Source organism: Diadema setosum, chromosome 2 (assembly GCF_964275005.1).
Source record: "Diadema setosum chromosome 2, eeDiaSeto1, whole genome shotgun sequence".
In the NCBI taxonomy this organism is placed as follows: Eukaryota; Metazoa; Echinodermata; class Echinoidea; order Diadematoida; family Diadematidae; genus Diadema; species Diadema setosum.
This window is the reverse complement of record NC_092686.1, coordinates 45,401,866-45,415,523: the sequence shown is the minus strand read 5'-3', so window position 1 is coordinate 45,415,523 and position 13,658 is coordinate 45,401,866. Positions and strand designations below refer to the sequence as shown.

The 13,658-nt window shown below is 36.1% G+C and overlaps 1 protein-coding gene across 1 annotated transcript; it reads left to right on the top strand.

Annotated features, from left to right (window-relative positions):
* Positions 1-172: 172 nt before the first annotated feature.
* Positions 173-6,917, top strand: LOC140245585 (uncharacterized). The gene is made up of 3 exons (XM_072325153.1): positions 173-313; positions 4,045-4,332; positions 6,274-6,917. Exons 2-3 carry the CDS (start codon positions 4,077-4,079, stop codon positions 6,915-6,917), a joined length of 900 nt encoding a protein of 299 aa, XP_072181254.1. The 5' UTR covers positions 173-313; positions 4,045-4,076.
* Positions 6,918-13,658: the final 6,741 nt, after the last annotated feature.

The following is a 13,658-nucleotide window of genomic DNA, read 5'->3' as shown; positions in this document are numbered from 1 at the left end:
GATTGAGCAAGACTACGAACCCTTGCTCGGCGGGGATTCCCAGGTGCTGATCTACTAGTATACGCCATAGCGCCAACGTACACATTCACTGGATTGACACGTCTGAAATTATATGTTGGTGAAAGAGCACGAATGAGAGGCACATACTGTACGCTGCTCTTATAACGTCACAGGACACTGCTGGTCCTGTAAAACCCAATAACTATTGGTTTCAGGATCACGGGAAAAGCTTCTGTTGTGGTCGTGTTCTTGCACATTGCTCAGCCAGCTATCAGCCTGCGTCTGAAAGTACAGTTTGTATCGTCTTGAAATCGTGAGTATACACTTCTCTGACTACAAGAAGTCGCACAGCGTTTTTTTTTCGCTAATCGCACACGAAACGCGCATACATAATCAGAGTAAAGAACTCTCTTGGTATCAAAGTGCAAAGCACAATGTAGGGCCCTATGGTCCTTTGTATAAAATCAAGAGGATGTGTGATACCTCCTTGGTATTACGTAACAGAACTGAAAAAAGTGCAGTGGGACCGGCCATGATTCGTATTTCCTAAATCCTTTAGAAATTGCTATAGTGACAATAAGCCTAGTGATATTTCTTTTTCTACTAGCTGGCGGCAGGAAGATATTTAATCATGTATCTAACAGTCAACAGAACCTAACTACGTACACCAGACGCGCTGTTCAAGTATAAGCCTAAAGCTTAGGAATAGCAGTTTGAGAATTGAAAGTTTCATGAAAACACTAACAGTGGTATTGTCTTGCTCTAATATCTGTAAATGATAATGTTTTCGTAGGCCTGGTCAGGTGTATACTACAGTATATGTCTTGACCGAAAGATCGATCTGCATCTGTATGGTCGTCGGGGATATGTTCCACGGAGACTGCGTCTGGCTTCACGGAATCCCCTTCTTTACGGAGGAGAACGATAACGTCAAAATGTAGAAGACTCCTCCGGGATATTTGTCTAAACCTGTCACTGGATTGAATATTGACGTCGTTTTACTCTATCACTGTTGGGGGCCCGGGGGGGGGGGGGGGGACTTTGATGATCACTATACGCGAAGCAAGTACGGCACTGTCATTGCCCAATGGCCGAATATATATATATATATATATATATATATATATGAATATTGAGTTAGATTTCTGGATGCTTTTCTGACTTCAGCACTCGAACATCTATAAATACAACGTACGTATAAATCGAGTTTTACAATCTACTAGCGATTGGGCCTAGGAATAAGATTGTTTCCAAAATTTGTTAGAAATTACGATGAATGAGCATGGCGACGTCATCACCACATTAGAATGCATTATGAATGATGATCAAAAGAAGAAAGAAAATCTACACCTTGTAGGTAAAGTTGTCAAACCAGTGGTACGGTAATGGATTGCATTGCTATTACTGGAGTAAGAAACTATACCATATCATCTACCTTGTCCAGATCAATTTGTTTGGGGTTTTCAGAGTTTTGGTTTATCTACTCAAGGACGCAATGAATTCCATAAGTCTATACATGGCCCTATCAATTTATGTAGGACCTAGAGATGTGAAATTATGAAAAGCATCTGGAATACTTTTTTTCAAGTATATAGACTACAGGACTGGTCATGAATATTGCGCGAAGGCACTCAACTTTATCCCATCGGGTCCTTTGTCGAAATGGTCATCTGATGACTCTTTCATAGAACTTGTCATCAGTGACAACTGCCACAATTCTATGACAAATTTTCTCTCAGCCAATCAGATGCAAAGATTTCAGTAGCTTGTCACATCTCATATGACAACTTGTCACTGGTGACAAGTTTTGTGAAACGGGCCCCTGGTTAATGAATAGGCATCCTTAAATATTCACTTCATGTCTTATATTAGAAAAAGATTCGATGAGACTTGTTCAATTCATTTTAATCTACATAAAAAAATCAAAAATAACGTCATCAAGATTTACTCAAACTCTAACATTCTAAGCTTTATTGGCGGCCACTGAAGAGTCAGTCATAAATCTGACTATATGAGGCTGTAAAATTTTGTTGACTCATAATAAGTGATAAACAAAGGACAAAAATTGATTATAATCATTTCACTCTTTGTTCTAACACAAATAACAACAATGACACTCAACCTTTGTTTCTTAACTCACATTTCCTCTGTCCAATTATATTGCAGGTGTTCATTGGTGAGTACCACGGTACTTGATTCTGTCACGTTTATTTGTGTGTGTGTGTGTGTGATGAGTCTAGAAGAATCCGTCTTTCTGGGTGTGGGGCAAACATATACACCTAATGCTTCCTATAATTACAATACTTTCCAGTTTCATATGTGTAAAATGTAAAATGTTATTGTCATCTTTAAAGATATGTTGTCGCACTTTTATTCAATTTATAAAGGGGAAGAATATTCAGGGATAGATCCAGGAATTTCGTAAAGGATCGAGGGGCACCCTTACAAAATAAAGGGGGGAGGGCGGTGAGCCCCCGCCTGGATCTGCCACTGATATTTGTCTTGAAAACTACAAATTTTGAATTTCTGTGAAGACAAACTGCCTCTACCGCTCCTGCTCTTGTTTTTGGAGTCACTTAAAGGTTCTGTTTACCTTTGGGAGCAGTGATTTAAATCTTTTTTTAAAGATATCACATTTGATGCATATGTGTAGGTCGGTTGTATCACAAAACATCATACCATATAACATTTTTGCAATAAAGCCTAAAATATAAGGAGATATCAGTGTGTTTCTCAATAAACCATAACTGTATACAGTTTAGTCTGGAAACATTTTTGTTATACCTATTGTTCACATTTTGTGTATTTAACAATATTTAACATCGATTATACAGATTCAAATTTTTACAGTGGTTGTTTCTATCCCTAACTCTCATTTTAGAAGTATTTTAAAGCACTAATGCTTGGTTTTTGTTTCATCTGCAAATGGTAAATTATGCCTTTAATTGTACGTTAGTCATGTGGTCAATAAGGAAGCACTTTCATGCTTTTGAGCAAGCTAGCACACGGTCGGCGTAATCTCCAATGAACCAGACAATGTAAAAGTGCCTTGGCTATGGGCATGGCCGTTTCTATGTAAAGTTTTAGTATGGGACTCGGATCAGGAACCACAAGAATGAGAAAACAGAGCGTATCCATAGAGACAGAACGATCTCTTTCGCCATATATAGGGATGTACGTGTAGGCCCCTATTTAATTTGTCATTTAATATCCATTAATTTCTTACTTTTGTTTGTTTAATCGGAAGTGAAACAATTTCTTTCTTGTTTTTCTTTTTCCTATTTGTTTGAGTGTGTGTGCTTTGTTTTGTTTGTTTTCGCATAAGGAAATGATATGGCTTGGGAGTAATGTTTGGTCTGTGTATGATTGAAATACTCAATGTTTTGCCATGGAAACCTGTCGTCCATTCAACTGGAAGAAAAACCAAACTTTTTAATGCATCAACAGTTACGAAGAAAATTAGTGATGTGAGAAGAAGGATAAATGAAAGAATTATGAAAGTACACTGTAAACGTTTCTGTCTTTGTTGAATATTTCGTTAGAGAGTCTGAAATGAAAAACAAACAAAGAAGCAGTGATTCATATGTGCGTATCACCTGTAGAAGGTGTGTCCATCATTTAGACTGGACTACGAATGTCCATACATTTTGACAGTGGAACGGTACGTGCTCCTATTCGTGCTTTCAGACCGATCATTGTTATGGTGATAGAACACACTACTTACACACCAAGAGAAATTATAGGTTCAGATTTGCACCCTCAAAATGCAGACCAATGTCACACTGGGTGCACCATACGGGTGCAACTTTGTTCCTTTCAGGCAGGAAAAGTGCACAGTTGCACCTTTAAATGTGCTCTCATTTATGACCCTGGGTCTTAAAGGTGCAAAGTTGCACCTGTAAAGGGGGCTGTAGGTGTAATATTGATAAAGGAGCAAAATCGAATCCATTTTACTTCAAGTTTACACATTGTTTGTACTTGTGCTTAAGACAGGATAAAGACATTCACGTATCTATTGATTCGTACATGTCCCATATTCCTCAGAATCATCGAACTTGTGAGCAGACACCGTCACCATGATAACGATCGGAGTTTGCACGTCTGCTATGGAGACCAACATCGGAGCTCTCCTAACGCGTCTTAGAGAAACTAGCAATGCCAACATCAAATTCGTCGAACTACCGTACAATGATGTAGGAAGCTACCGACTGGATTCAAGGAACATGAATGGCATTATTCTCTGTCACTCCATACACAATCGCCGTTTTGCCATCACCGATGTTATGGACGCCCTTTATGATGAATTTCTGCCCAGAGCCATGAGAGTTTTCGGTAACGTTCTGAAATATTCACAGTCATTAGAAAATAAAACTGATTGAGATTTAAAAAAAGAGAAAAAAGGCAAAATGTATATATATATATGTATGTATATATATATATATGTATATGATGACCTTGTGGTTATAATTATGTGTTATCAATGTTATGTAGATCTGTACTTATTCTAATAATTCTATGTCTTGATCAAGTTGAGTAAAATCAGAAAAAAGAAAGTAAAATAATATTACATTTAACTAATCAAATTAAAAGGTAAGGCATGTTTTCACCGAAATATTTGTCGCAACCCTTTATGGAAATTAACTGATAAGGTGAACTCACAATGCTCTTTTCTTTTGTGCTCGAAGATATCACACCCATGCGTTTTGTTTAAAATTTCTCCAACTCCTCTACTGAAAGTCGTCACTATTATCATTGCAAAGCAGAATTATCTAAATGCGAAGAAAAGAAGTTGCTGTCTTTGCCTTTACAAAAAAAAAAAATAAAAAAGAAGAAAATACATTTTTGGGAGATTTAGCGTAATGTTTTTCATCTAAACCGCTTGGACTCGTATACATCACTATTTGACGACTCAAGTGAAATTTTAGAAATGACATAATTTGTGCTTTGTTCCTTTTTGAATGACACGGCTACCACTCTTGCTTTGGATTTGCGCCAATGTGAATATTCTGGCGAATTATATTTTAACGTGAAAAGAAAATGCTATACTGCTCCCGAAAAAAAAAAAAAAAGATTGTTCGTAATGTCAATTACAGAAAAAATAAAAGGAGGGCACTGATTCATTCTGTTATTCAGTCTTTGATGACGTCACGTGCACGTTACGTTGTGATACAATGAAATGTATGGGCATAATGCATGTTATATACAGTTTTTGTGCAATATATACATGTACCTAATCCTATAATAGCAAGAAGAAGAATCAAGATTTTAAGAAGTCATAGAAAGGCTGAAGTAACACAAAATTTTTCCAGCAGTAAAGTGGATTTTTTTTTTTGCCTTTGTTTCTAAGCTTGTTTGTTTTGTTTTTTTATCTAGGCTACGTTGCGTGGAATCATAGATTGTAGGACCTATAAAGATGTTTTACTGCTATGATTGTAAAAACACAAAATAGGGTTTATTAATGTGAGGCACAGAAAAATACTTTAATCCTAACATTTTTCAGCATGGTTTGAATTCGTTGTGTATTCATCATTCTTTATATTATTTTGAGGAGCATCAAGATATGATATGACAAAATTGACAAGTTATTAATGACAACAATATGTTGAGAGTGCATCACACATGAAAAGGGCAAGTACAATGCAGGCAACGAATGTCTTTTAATATTTCTAAAAAGAAATTACCGAGTTCTCTCTTGCGGACTATTTCGGAATGTTTCTGTGAAAGTCTGTTGAGAATAGCTTAACAGTCGGTTAGAAATTAATATGTCTGATTTAATTTTGATATTACTAGTTCCTAGTAGTATCTAACTCAAATCAGATTGATTAATTTCTATTTTTATAATGTTCCTGAAGAATAGACAGATATTTTTACAAAAACGTTCCAAACGATAATTTTGTCGAGTTTTTTCTTACACAAACAAAGCAAATTAACATTCAAGAACTTGGTTTGGGTAGAATATTATACGTAAAATATATGGGAGTATTGAAGTATACACTACAAACTTCAAGATTGTGATCCGCGTTCAAGTTAGTCCCATATATTGAATTTCTTTCCAATAAAATTTAAATTGATGAATTCTATCCAAACACAAACACACACACACACACACACACACATATACACACTTAAATCTGCATAATTCCACTATATATATGTGTGTGTGTGTGTCTGTGTGTCTGTGTGTGTGTACAAAAGTGGGTATAATTATGGTGCGTATATGATTGTATGTATACCATGACCAGAGTACATTGTTGTTGTTTACGTGATACACAGGGAGAGACAACGTTGCCGTCATCGGACATGATTTCAAATGGCCGTTAGGAGAAGGCGAGTCAGGGGAAGGGCACGCTAGAGAGAAAGAAACGCAAATGACCAGCTTTAGAGTGAAACAGCCGACTACTTTCCAGTGCTCCGGGGTTACCTTGATTTGTGGCAGGCTGGACGGAAGAGTGGAGATGGACGCGGATGACTGGCAACTGCTGCAGCATTTTGTGGACAGTGTCAAACCTATCCCCTTTCTTGGCAACGAGAAGCACGTTGCAGATCGCAGAGAAATTTTTTTCGCTTTAGTTTTATCGATCTGCCTTTTTGTATTAATGGTAGTACTTCTAGCTACAGATTGGCTTGATGATGCTGGTAAAGCCTCGGTGACGATTGTGATTTTAGTTATCGAGGTGCCTGAGGGGTCGTGGATCATCATGCAGGTAGTGTATACGAATGGCAACCGTGAGAACCGTTGGTACATTTTTTGTTGTACGTCAGTGTATACGAATGGCAACCGTGAGAACCGTTGGTACATTTGTACATGGTGGCTCGCCCCTCCACGCTTTTGGTGGCATGTTTTCGCCTTCCTCTTTAACTGTTTGAAATCCCTTTGCAACAGTGGGTCTCCAGAAAATACGCCTTTATCCTCCTGAAGGATGTAAGTTTGCATTCTGAGCTATCAGTATAAGGAAACATAAACTACGACGACCTTGTATTACTCATGGTACATGCAGACGGAAAGTAACTCTCTCGGCCCATGACCAATCTGATGTATCAAACTATTCCAAAGTACAATGTATCTCCAAAGATAGACACACTTTTTTCAATGTGTCCTCAATTACATGCATGCACACTTTTCCAAACATGAAAACACTTGATGCTGACTTGGACTTTTCATAATGTATTAAAATTTAAAGGTCCAGTTTACCATTGGGAGTAGTGATTTCAAAAATTTTCAACATACAGTATCACATTTGATGCATATGTGTAGGTCTGTTGTATCACAAAACATCCTATCACATGAAATTTTAGCAATAAAGGCTCAAATATGAGGAGATATCTGTGTTTTTCTCAATAAACCATAACTGTAGACGGTTTAATCTGGAAACATTTTTATTATAACTATTGTTCACATTTTGTGCATGTAACAGCACTTAACATCGATTATACAGATTCAAATTTTTACAGTGGTCGTTTTTAGCCCTAACTCACATTCTAGAACTATTTTGAAGCACTAATGGTGGGTTTTTTATCTGCAAGTGGTAAATTATGCCTTTAATTCTAAACAATGTTACAACACTGAACTTGTGGCTGCACCAGTATGTTAATAGCAATGAATTGTATATTGTCGATTATCAGTGACCTGTTTTTTCCAAAACAACAATAAAACAGTGAGATACAAAACTTGAAGAGTGCTTTGATTAGTAACTATGTTATCTGCAATATTCATAGAGGTATATCTGAATAGTAGTACGTTTGATTACCATATAAAGTGAGAATCTATTATCTGTTGTGAGTACAAATGGTATTTGGGGCAATTGATGATTAAGCTAATTGCTCCAATAAAGTAACACAGCCATCAAAATGGAGCTCAAGATCTGAGCATTAAGACTTATATGAGGATTAGTTCGGAACAATCAAAACACTTCGGAGAAGAATACAACGTAAATTTGACTACAATACACGTTTAGATGTACAAGAATTGTAGACATGACCTTTACAGTAAAGACATTCATGTATGAAGTGACCCAAGTGGCGTCGAGACAGTGGAAACAATAAATCAAATGCATTAAAATCTGGACTACTCAAATTGTCATAATGTGGGTAAGATACTGTAGTACTTATTCTCAGATTTTGATTGTCTTCTTTTATGTTTGTATGATATACATCTTTCTTTTGTCAAACAAAATATACGTAGACCTAAGTGTTGAGGTATTTCTACTGCTACAAATTCGAGGGCATGTGCTAGCTTCAGCCTATGCCAACTCGGGTTCCATATACCAAGTTGCACCTCCAAACCTGTCTATCTGACATGGCTGTCCTCAGTTCATTAATACTATCAAGGTATTACACTAAGTAACAAATTACCGGAATCATACTTTCATTGAACCACTCTCAGAAATGTAATTTATGATCAATTGATAAAAAGTGAATCACGAGGGATATGTTTAGATTTGAATGCCGTAACGTTAGAATGGTACTCTCTTAAAAAAATCGAGTGAAAATATTCACTCGTGAAGGAGTGAAAACAAAAAAGAGCGAATTTAGAGTGAACTTGGAGTGAATTTTGAGTGAAAATGTTAATTTTCACTCTTTTTAGAGTGACCTCAGGGATCACTCCAAAATCTTCGAGTGATCCCTGAGGTCACTCCAAAACGAGTGAAAATGAACATTTTCACTCAAAATTCACTCCAATTTCACCCTAAATTCACTCTTTTTTGTATTCACTCCTTCACGAGTGAATATTTTCAGTCGATTTTTTTTTAGAGAGTATTTTACAACGGATATCATCCCATGAAACGCAAACAGTCCAAGCATATTGCTGAAATTATGCTCTTTTGAATTTACCTTCATAGCAAGCACTCTGTCAATATCCATGATTTAAGTAATGTGGAAATGACTGTCTTGATTATGTAGAAATCAACTCAAATCAGAATAATGATAATTGCATGTGATTAAAATAGAAAACATTCAAATCTGTTCCTGAAGAAGTAAAAACCATCATTCACAAAGGCGGTGGAAAATACACATACATTTTCGGATACATACGTGTGAGATACTTAGAAAACACTTTATGAAAGGTTGAAGTGCATACAATTCTATGAGGAATTCAAATTCTATGTAATTTCATGTAGTGTAGCAGTAGTAATTCCTTAATTCGTTTTCTTGAGGGTTGCAGACACTGAATCTGATGACTCCCGTCAATTTGGTCTGGTCGAAGCGTCACACACCATCTTGCTTTAAGTGAAATTCGCAAGACTATTGTCTTCAGTATTTAGTTAGGAGCCTATGATCTTAATCCAGTGACACCATGTATGCGCACACAGTTCTCCAGACTGAGGATCTGTTATCAGAACCTCTGACATGACGTATAAGGCCTACTGTAAATTCCATTCAATGAGGCTTTTACTAATTTTATGTTTGGACTGACGTGTGTCTCAGTATTTTCGAACATGCCCCATACCCCTCAGCCAATAGAAAGGTCTCTTTTATGCAGAATTAAGTGTACATCTGTCTTGTGGCTGTCATTGAGTCCAAGTTCTCGGCATTGGTTACTACCTGAAGGGGAATGCTGTGGGACTGTTGGGTATTTCTAAAGGAACAGAAGACACAGACAAGATGCTGATGGATGAATAGATATGTGTTTCAGGGCAGCGTTTGCTATTATTCATCAAATATCGATTTTAGGAACTAAAGTTTGCAGGTGCAAGTATGCAGATGGGAACACAGTGAAATTCTTGACAAAGAACCAGTAAAAAAAAAAAAGTTATAGTATAATTTAAGATCACAAATTAGCAAGAAGTACAAAACAACAGAATCACCTTAATGAGACCCTCAGCTTGCTACACTGCCGCTGGAAAAACCTGTATGCATATAAATTCATGCTTTGGAAATGACTACAAATGGTAATAGAAAAAGAAATGGAACAGGAGATAAACATGGTGATATGTACCGTCGCTTAGATCCATTTGTTCGTACTTAAAAAAAGGAACTGAAAATGAGTTGAAAATACTTATGCAGCTGTATTTGAAACTTTGTCACCCTCCACCATCACAACTACCCTCATTGTTGCTTTTTACATGTAGGCCAAATAGTGGTGTATACAGAAAAAGTGTCTAAAAGTATAAGTTTGATATTTTTTTTTTGCACAGTGTTTAAAGAGAATGTCGTGCTTTCTGGAAGTTCTGCAAGTAGTGTAATAATTGCTATACATTTACGACGTATTCGTCTTTTTTCCAATCAGAATTTGAATGGAAAACTTCTCATTGTCTATAAGTATATCTGAACTTCTAGCAAAGATGAAAGCTTCATGACAAAGTAGGTTTATGGTGGTCTAAATTACATTGAAACTATATTATCTATACAATGGATATCTAATGATGCGTGGTGCTTTATATACTTATGAAACCTTTCTCAATGTGCATAAGGTTTGTTATAATTTCATATCTTTGTAAATTTCATTTTCTCTGTAAAAATACAAGCAAACTTTCATACGTGTACTAGATTTCTTCAGAAGTTCTTCAAATATTAATATGTTATTGTCAGTTTGTGTTTCTTTTCCATTATTACTGCATACGGACAAAGTGTACTTGTGGTTGATATCTTTTGTACAGTGCTTATGCAATTTCTGGCATACTTTTTTTTTGGAAGTACTTGTACATTGTATACTAATTTTGCGTGATACACCTTCTTCGCAGAATAACTATACTGGCCATAACTTCTGTTAATATTTGTTTTCCCACTTGAATACTAGTACACTAAGTAAAGATGATTTACCGATTTTTGCAATTAGCAGTAGACGTTGTCATATTTCTGAGATGTATAATAATACGAGTGATAATACGAGTGATGTGTCGCCTCAAAACCTAGCTTCCTAGATGTGCGGCAGCAGTATCCTGGAATGGCATTGGTCTATTCACAAGACGTGAAGTGCATAAGATTGTATGCTGTTCACACTCACCGCAAACATTAAAATATGTACAACATAATGTGGTTGTAAATGGTCGTGTGAAGTGCAATCCAAATTTAAGAGCATCCTTTGCTAGAGTAGAAATGCGCTAATTCTGAAAATATTTCATACTTATCAGACCTATAAAGGGACGAATGCACCGAGGTTACTGTGTGTTTTGTTTTTGTTTGAATGTGAGACAATGTGTGTCTTTTGTTTGTTACGCTGCATGTAATATTTATAGGGACTTCGGAGTGACGCAATCTATTCAAACAAAATGAACTACAATAGAGCTTTCTTATGACACTATGTGGCTTAGTATATCTTGTTCGGTGTTCAATAACGAAACTTTAACACAAGATTTCTCGTCTACACAGTACACTTTTTTTTGCCTATGCGTATTATAGATAGATTGTTTGTCGTTTTTTTTTTTTGCGGTTTTTATCAACACTTAAACTTTTTTTTTCAGTCATTCAGTAACCTTGAAGAATATCATGATTATGAATGAGTAGAAATGGTAACAAGTCAAGGCTTACAAAGACATATCCAATTATGCCACCATAATCATTCCTGTCTGACCCCATTATTGGTAGAATTGCACATGGATAGAAATCAGTCTCTTTAACTTCAAAGGTAATCATTATGCACAACAGTGTACATGTAATGTTCTTGGAATAGTAGTCTTTCTTTCTCAGTAATATCATATCACTTCAACCACAGTATACGTACGCAGCTGATATAACAGAGCCATATGTTAGAGGTCAATGGTATTTGCATGTGATAAACATTTACGGGTCTAGAGTCCAAATACGTGTAACACATGACAAAAAAAATGTGTTTACTGATAGTTTGAAAGAAGAATATGAACAATGAAGAACATGATTGAAACAACTGACTGACTGCTAATTAAGAAAGCCATAGTAGGAGTTTAGCTTGACAGTTGTCAGACATTTTAAGTGAGTAAGCGTGTTTCTGGTCGCAGTTCTTTTCTCCAAGGTCTTTTCTCCAAGGACTTGGGGGTTAGGGTGAGGGTTGTCATAGGGTTTGAAGTGTACATTGTCTTTGCTGTGAGGATTAGGATTAGGATTAGTGTTATGGTTATATTTGTGGGCAGAATAATTATGTCTGACTTAGCGTGTAGATATTTCATGGGAGAGGTTGTCGCACAAGCAAATGTCATGAAACCACTTATTCAATATTGTGTCGTTTGTTTGTTCTTTCGTATGGGGATGGATGGGCGAAGAGTACTAAATGAGCCCACTCAGTTTTTAATTCCATTTCCCTAAACACCTAATTCGGGTAGCATTTCGTCTACATGATATCCGTTGTTACGAAGGTTTATTTTTCCGAAACACACATGTTCCGTTTACCTACAGGTTCTTTAGTCCAAACATTCTTTTGGTGTTAAACCTGAAGTTCATTATTCCGAAGGTTCGTAAGTAGGAAAATGAAAAAAGAAAAATCATAAAAAAATTATATTCCGAAGGTTCGTTGATTCCAACAAGAAATAAGATTTGTTATTCCAAAGGATCGCTAATCCGAAAATAAAAATGAGCTTCGTTAATCCTAAAATGTGAAAACGGGCGTATTGCCTGCTAATAAACGTTTAGAGCGACAAACCTATTTCCTTTTCATAACGAACCTCAGACACAACATGCCACTGATAGTGGCCTTCGTTGACGCCCAACATACTTACTGTATTGCAACAATGCTTCGTCGAGACCTTAGAGAGCAACGTTGTATAGCATGATGAATTAAAGGAAGACTATGGAAATGCCATGTTCAAACTTAAAGATGAAATCCACCCCCAAAATAATCTTCAAAAGAAAGAGAAAACTATTTCTTACAGAATGATACAAAAATGACAGAAATAAGTAAAGAAATAAGGAAGGTGTGACATTTTGAAATTTCACCTTTTTTTGGAAACAATTTCTTGACAAGTCCTTACAAATATTCAAATAAGCGAGTTGATGGCATACCCTCGCAAATTTTTCATGTATGTTATGCGTGAAGTTCTGGAAAATTTTCAACTAATACAAATAAAAATACATGTTCCCATACCAAAGTATATATCGGAGTTAACAATTGTTCTTTTTATTTATGGGTGGTTTCAAGACATGCAGGTTTTATATTTATTATGGCTAAAATATATTTTCCATTTCTTTGTATAGAATGAATAAGAAATTGTACTGGCATGACATCTTTAATTGGACCCAAAGGAAGAACAGAATTACTATGATATTAAATCTACAATCCATCCATTTTGTAATCTTTCATTGATTCGTGTGATGATTTATGTATTCTGTGTATTTTAAATGTGAAACGGAGGATAAATGAAACAGAACAAAAGCAATAAACAATCGACAAAGAACATAATAAAATTTTATTAGTACAACGGTAAAATGGTCACAATCGGACAAAGACCAAAGAAGTTGTCAGATGGTGAAGTTCGCTTGTTTTCATGTAACAGTTCTTGAACAGTAAATTTGAGAATGCAAATGAGTTAGCTAACGATGTGGTCACCTCACATGTTACCATGTAGTATTTGAATATCTTATGTAAAAATATTTGATATCAGATATGGTATACGGTGAGTCCCTTCGTATTTTTGCTGATAATTCTGATACAAAATTCCCATCATGCCAGCGAGCCATCAGAGTGTGCTCTACTTCTCCAGAGTCCAACATTGCCATCTTCCTGACAAAGCTTGAAAAGTCTCTTCAAT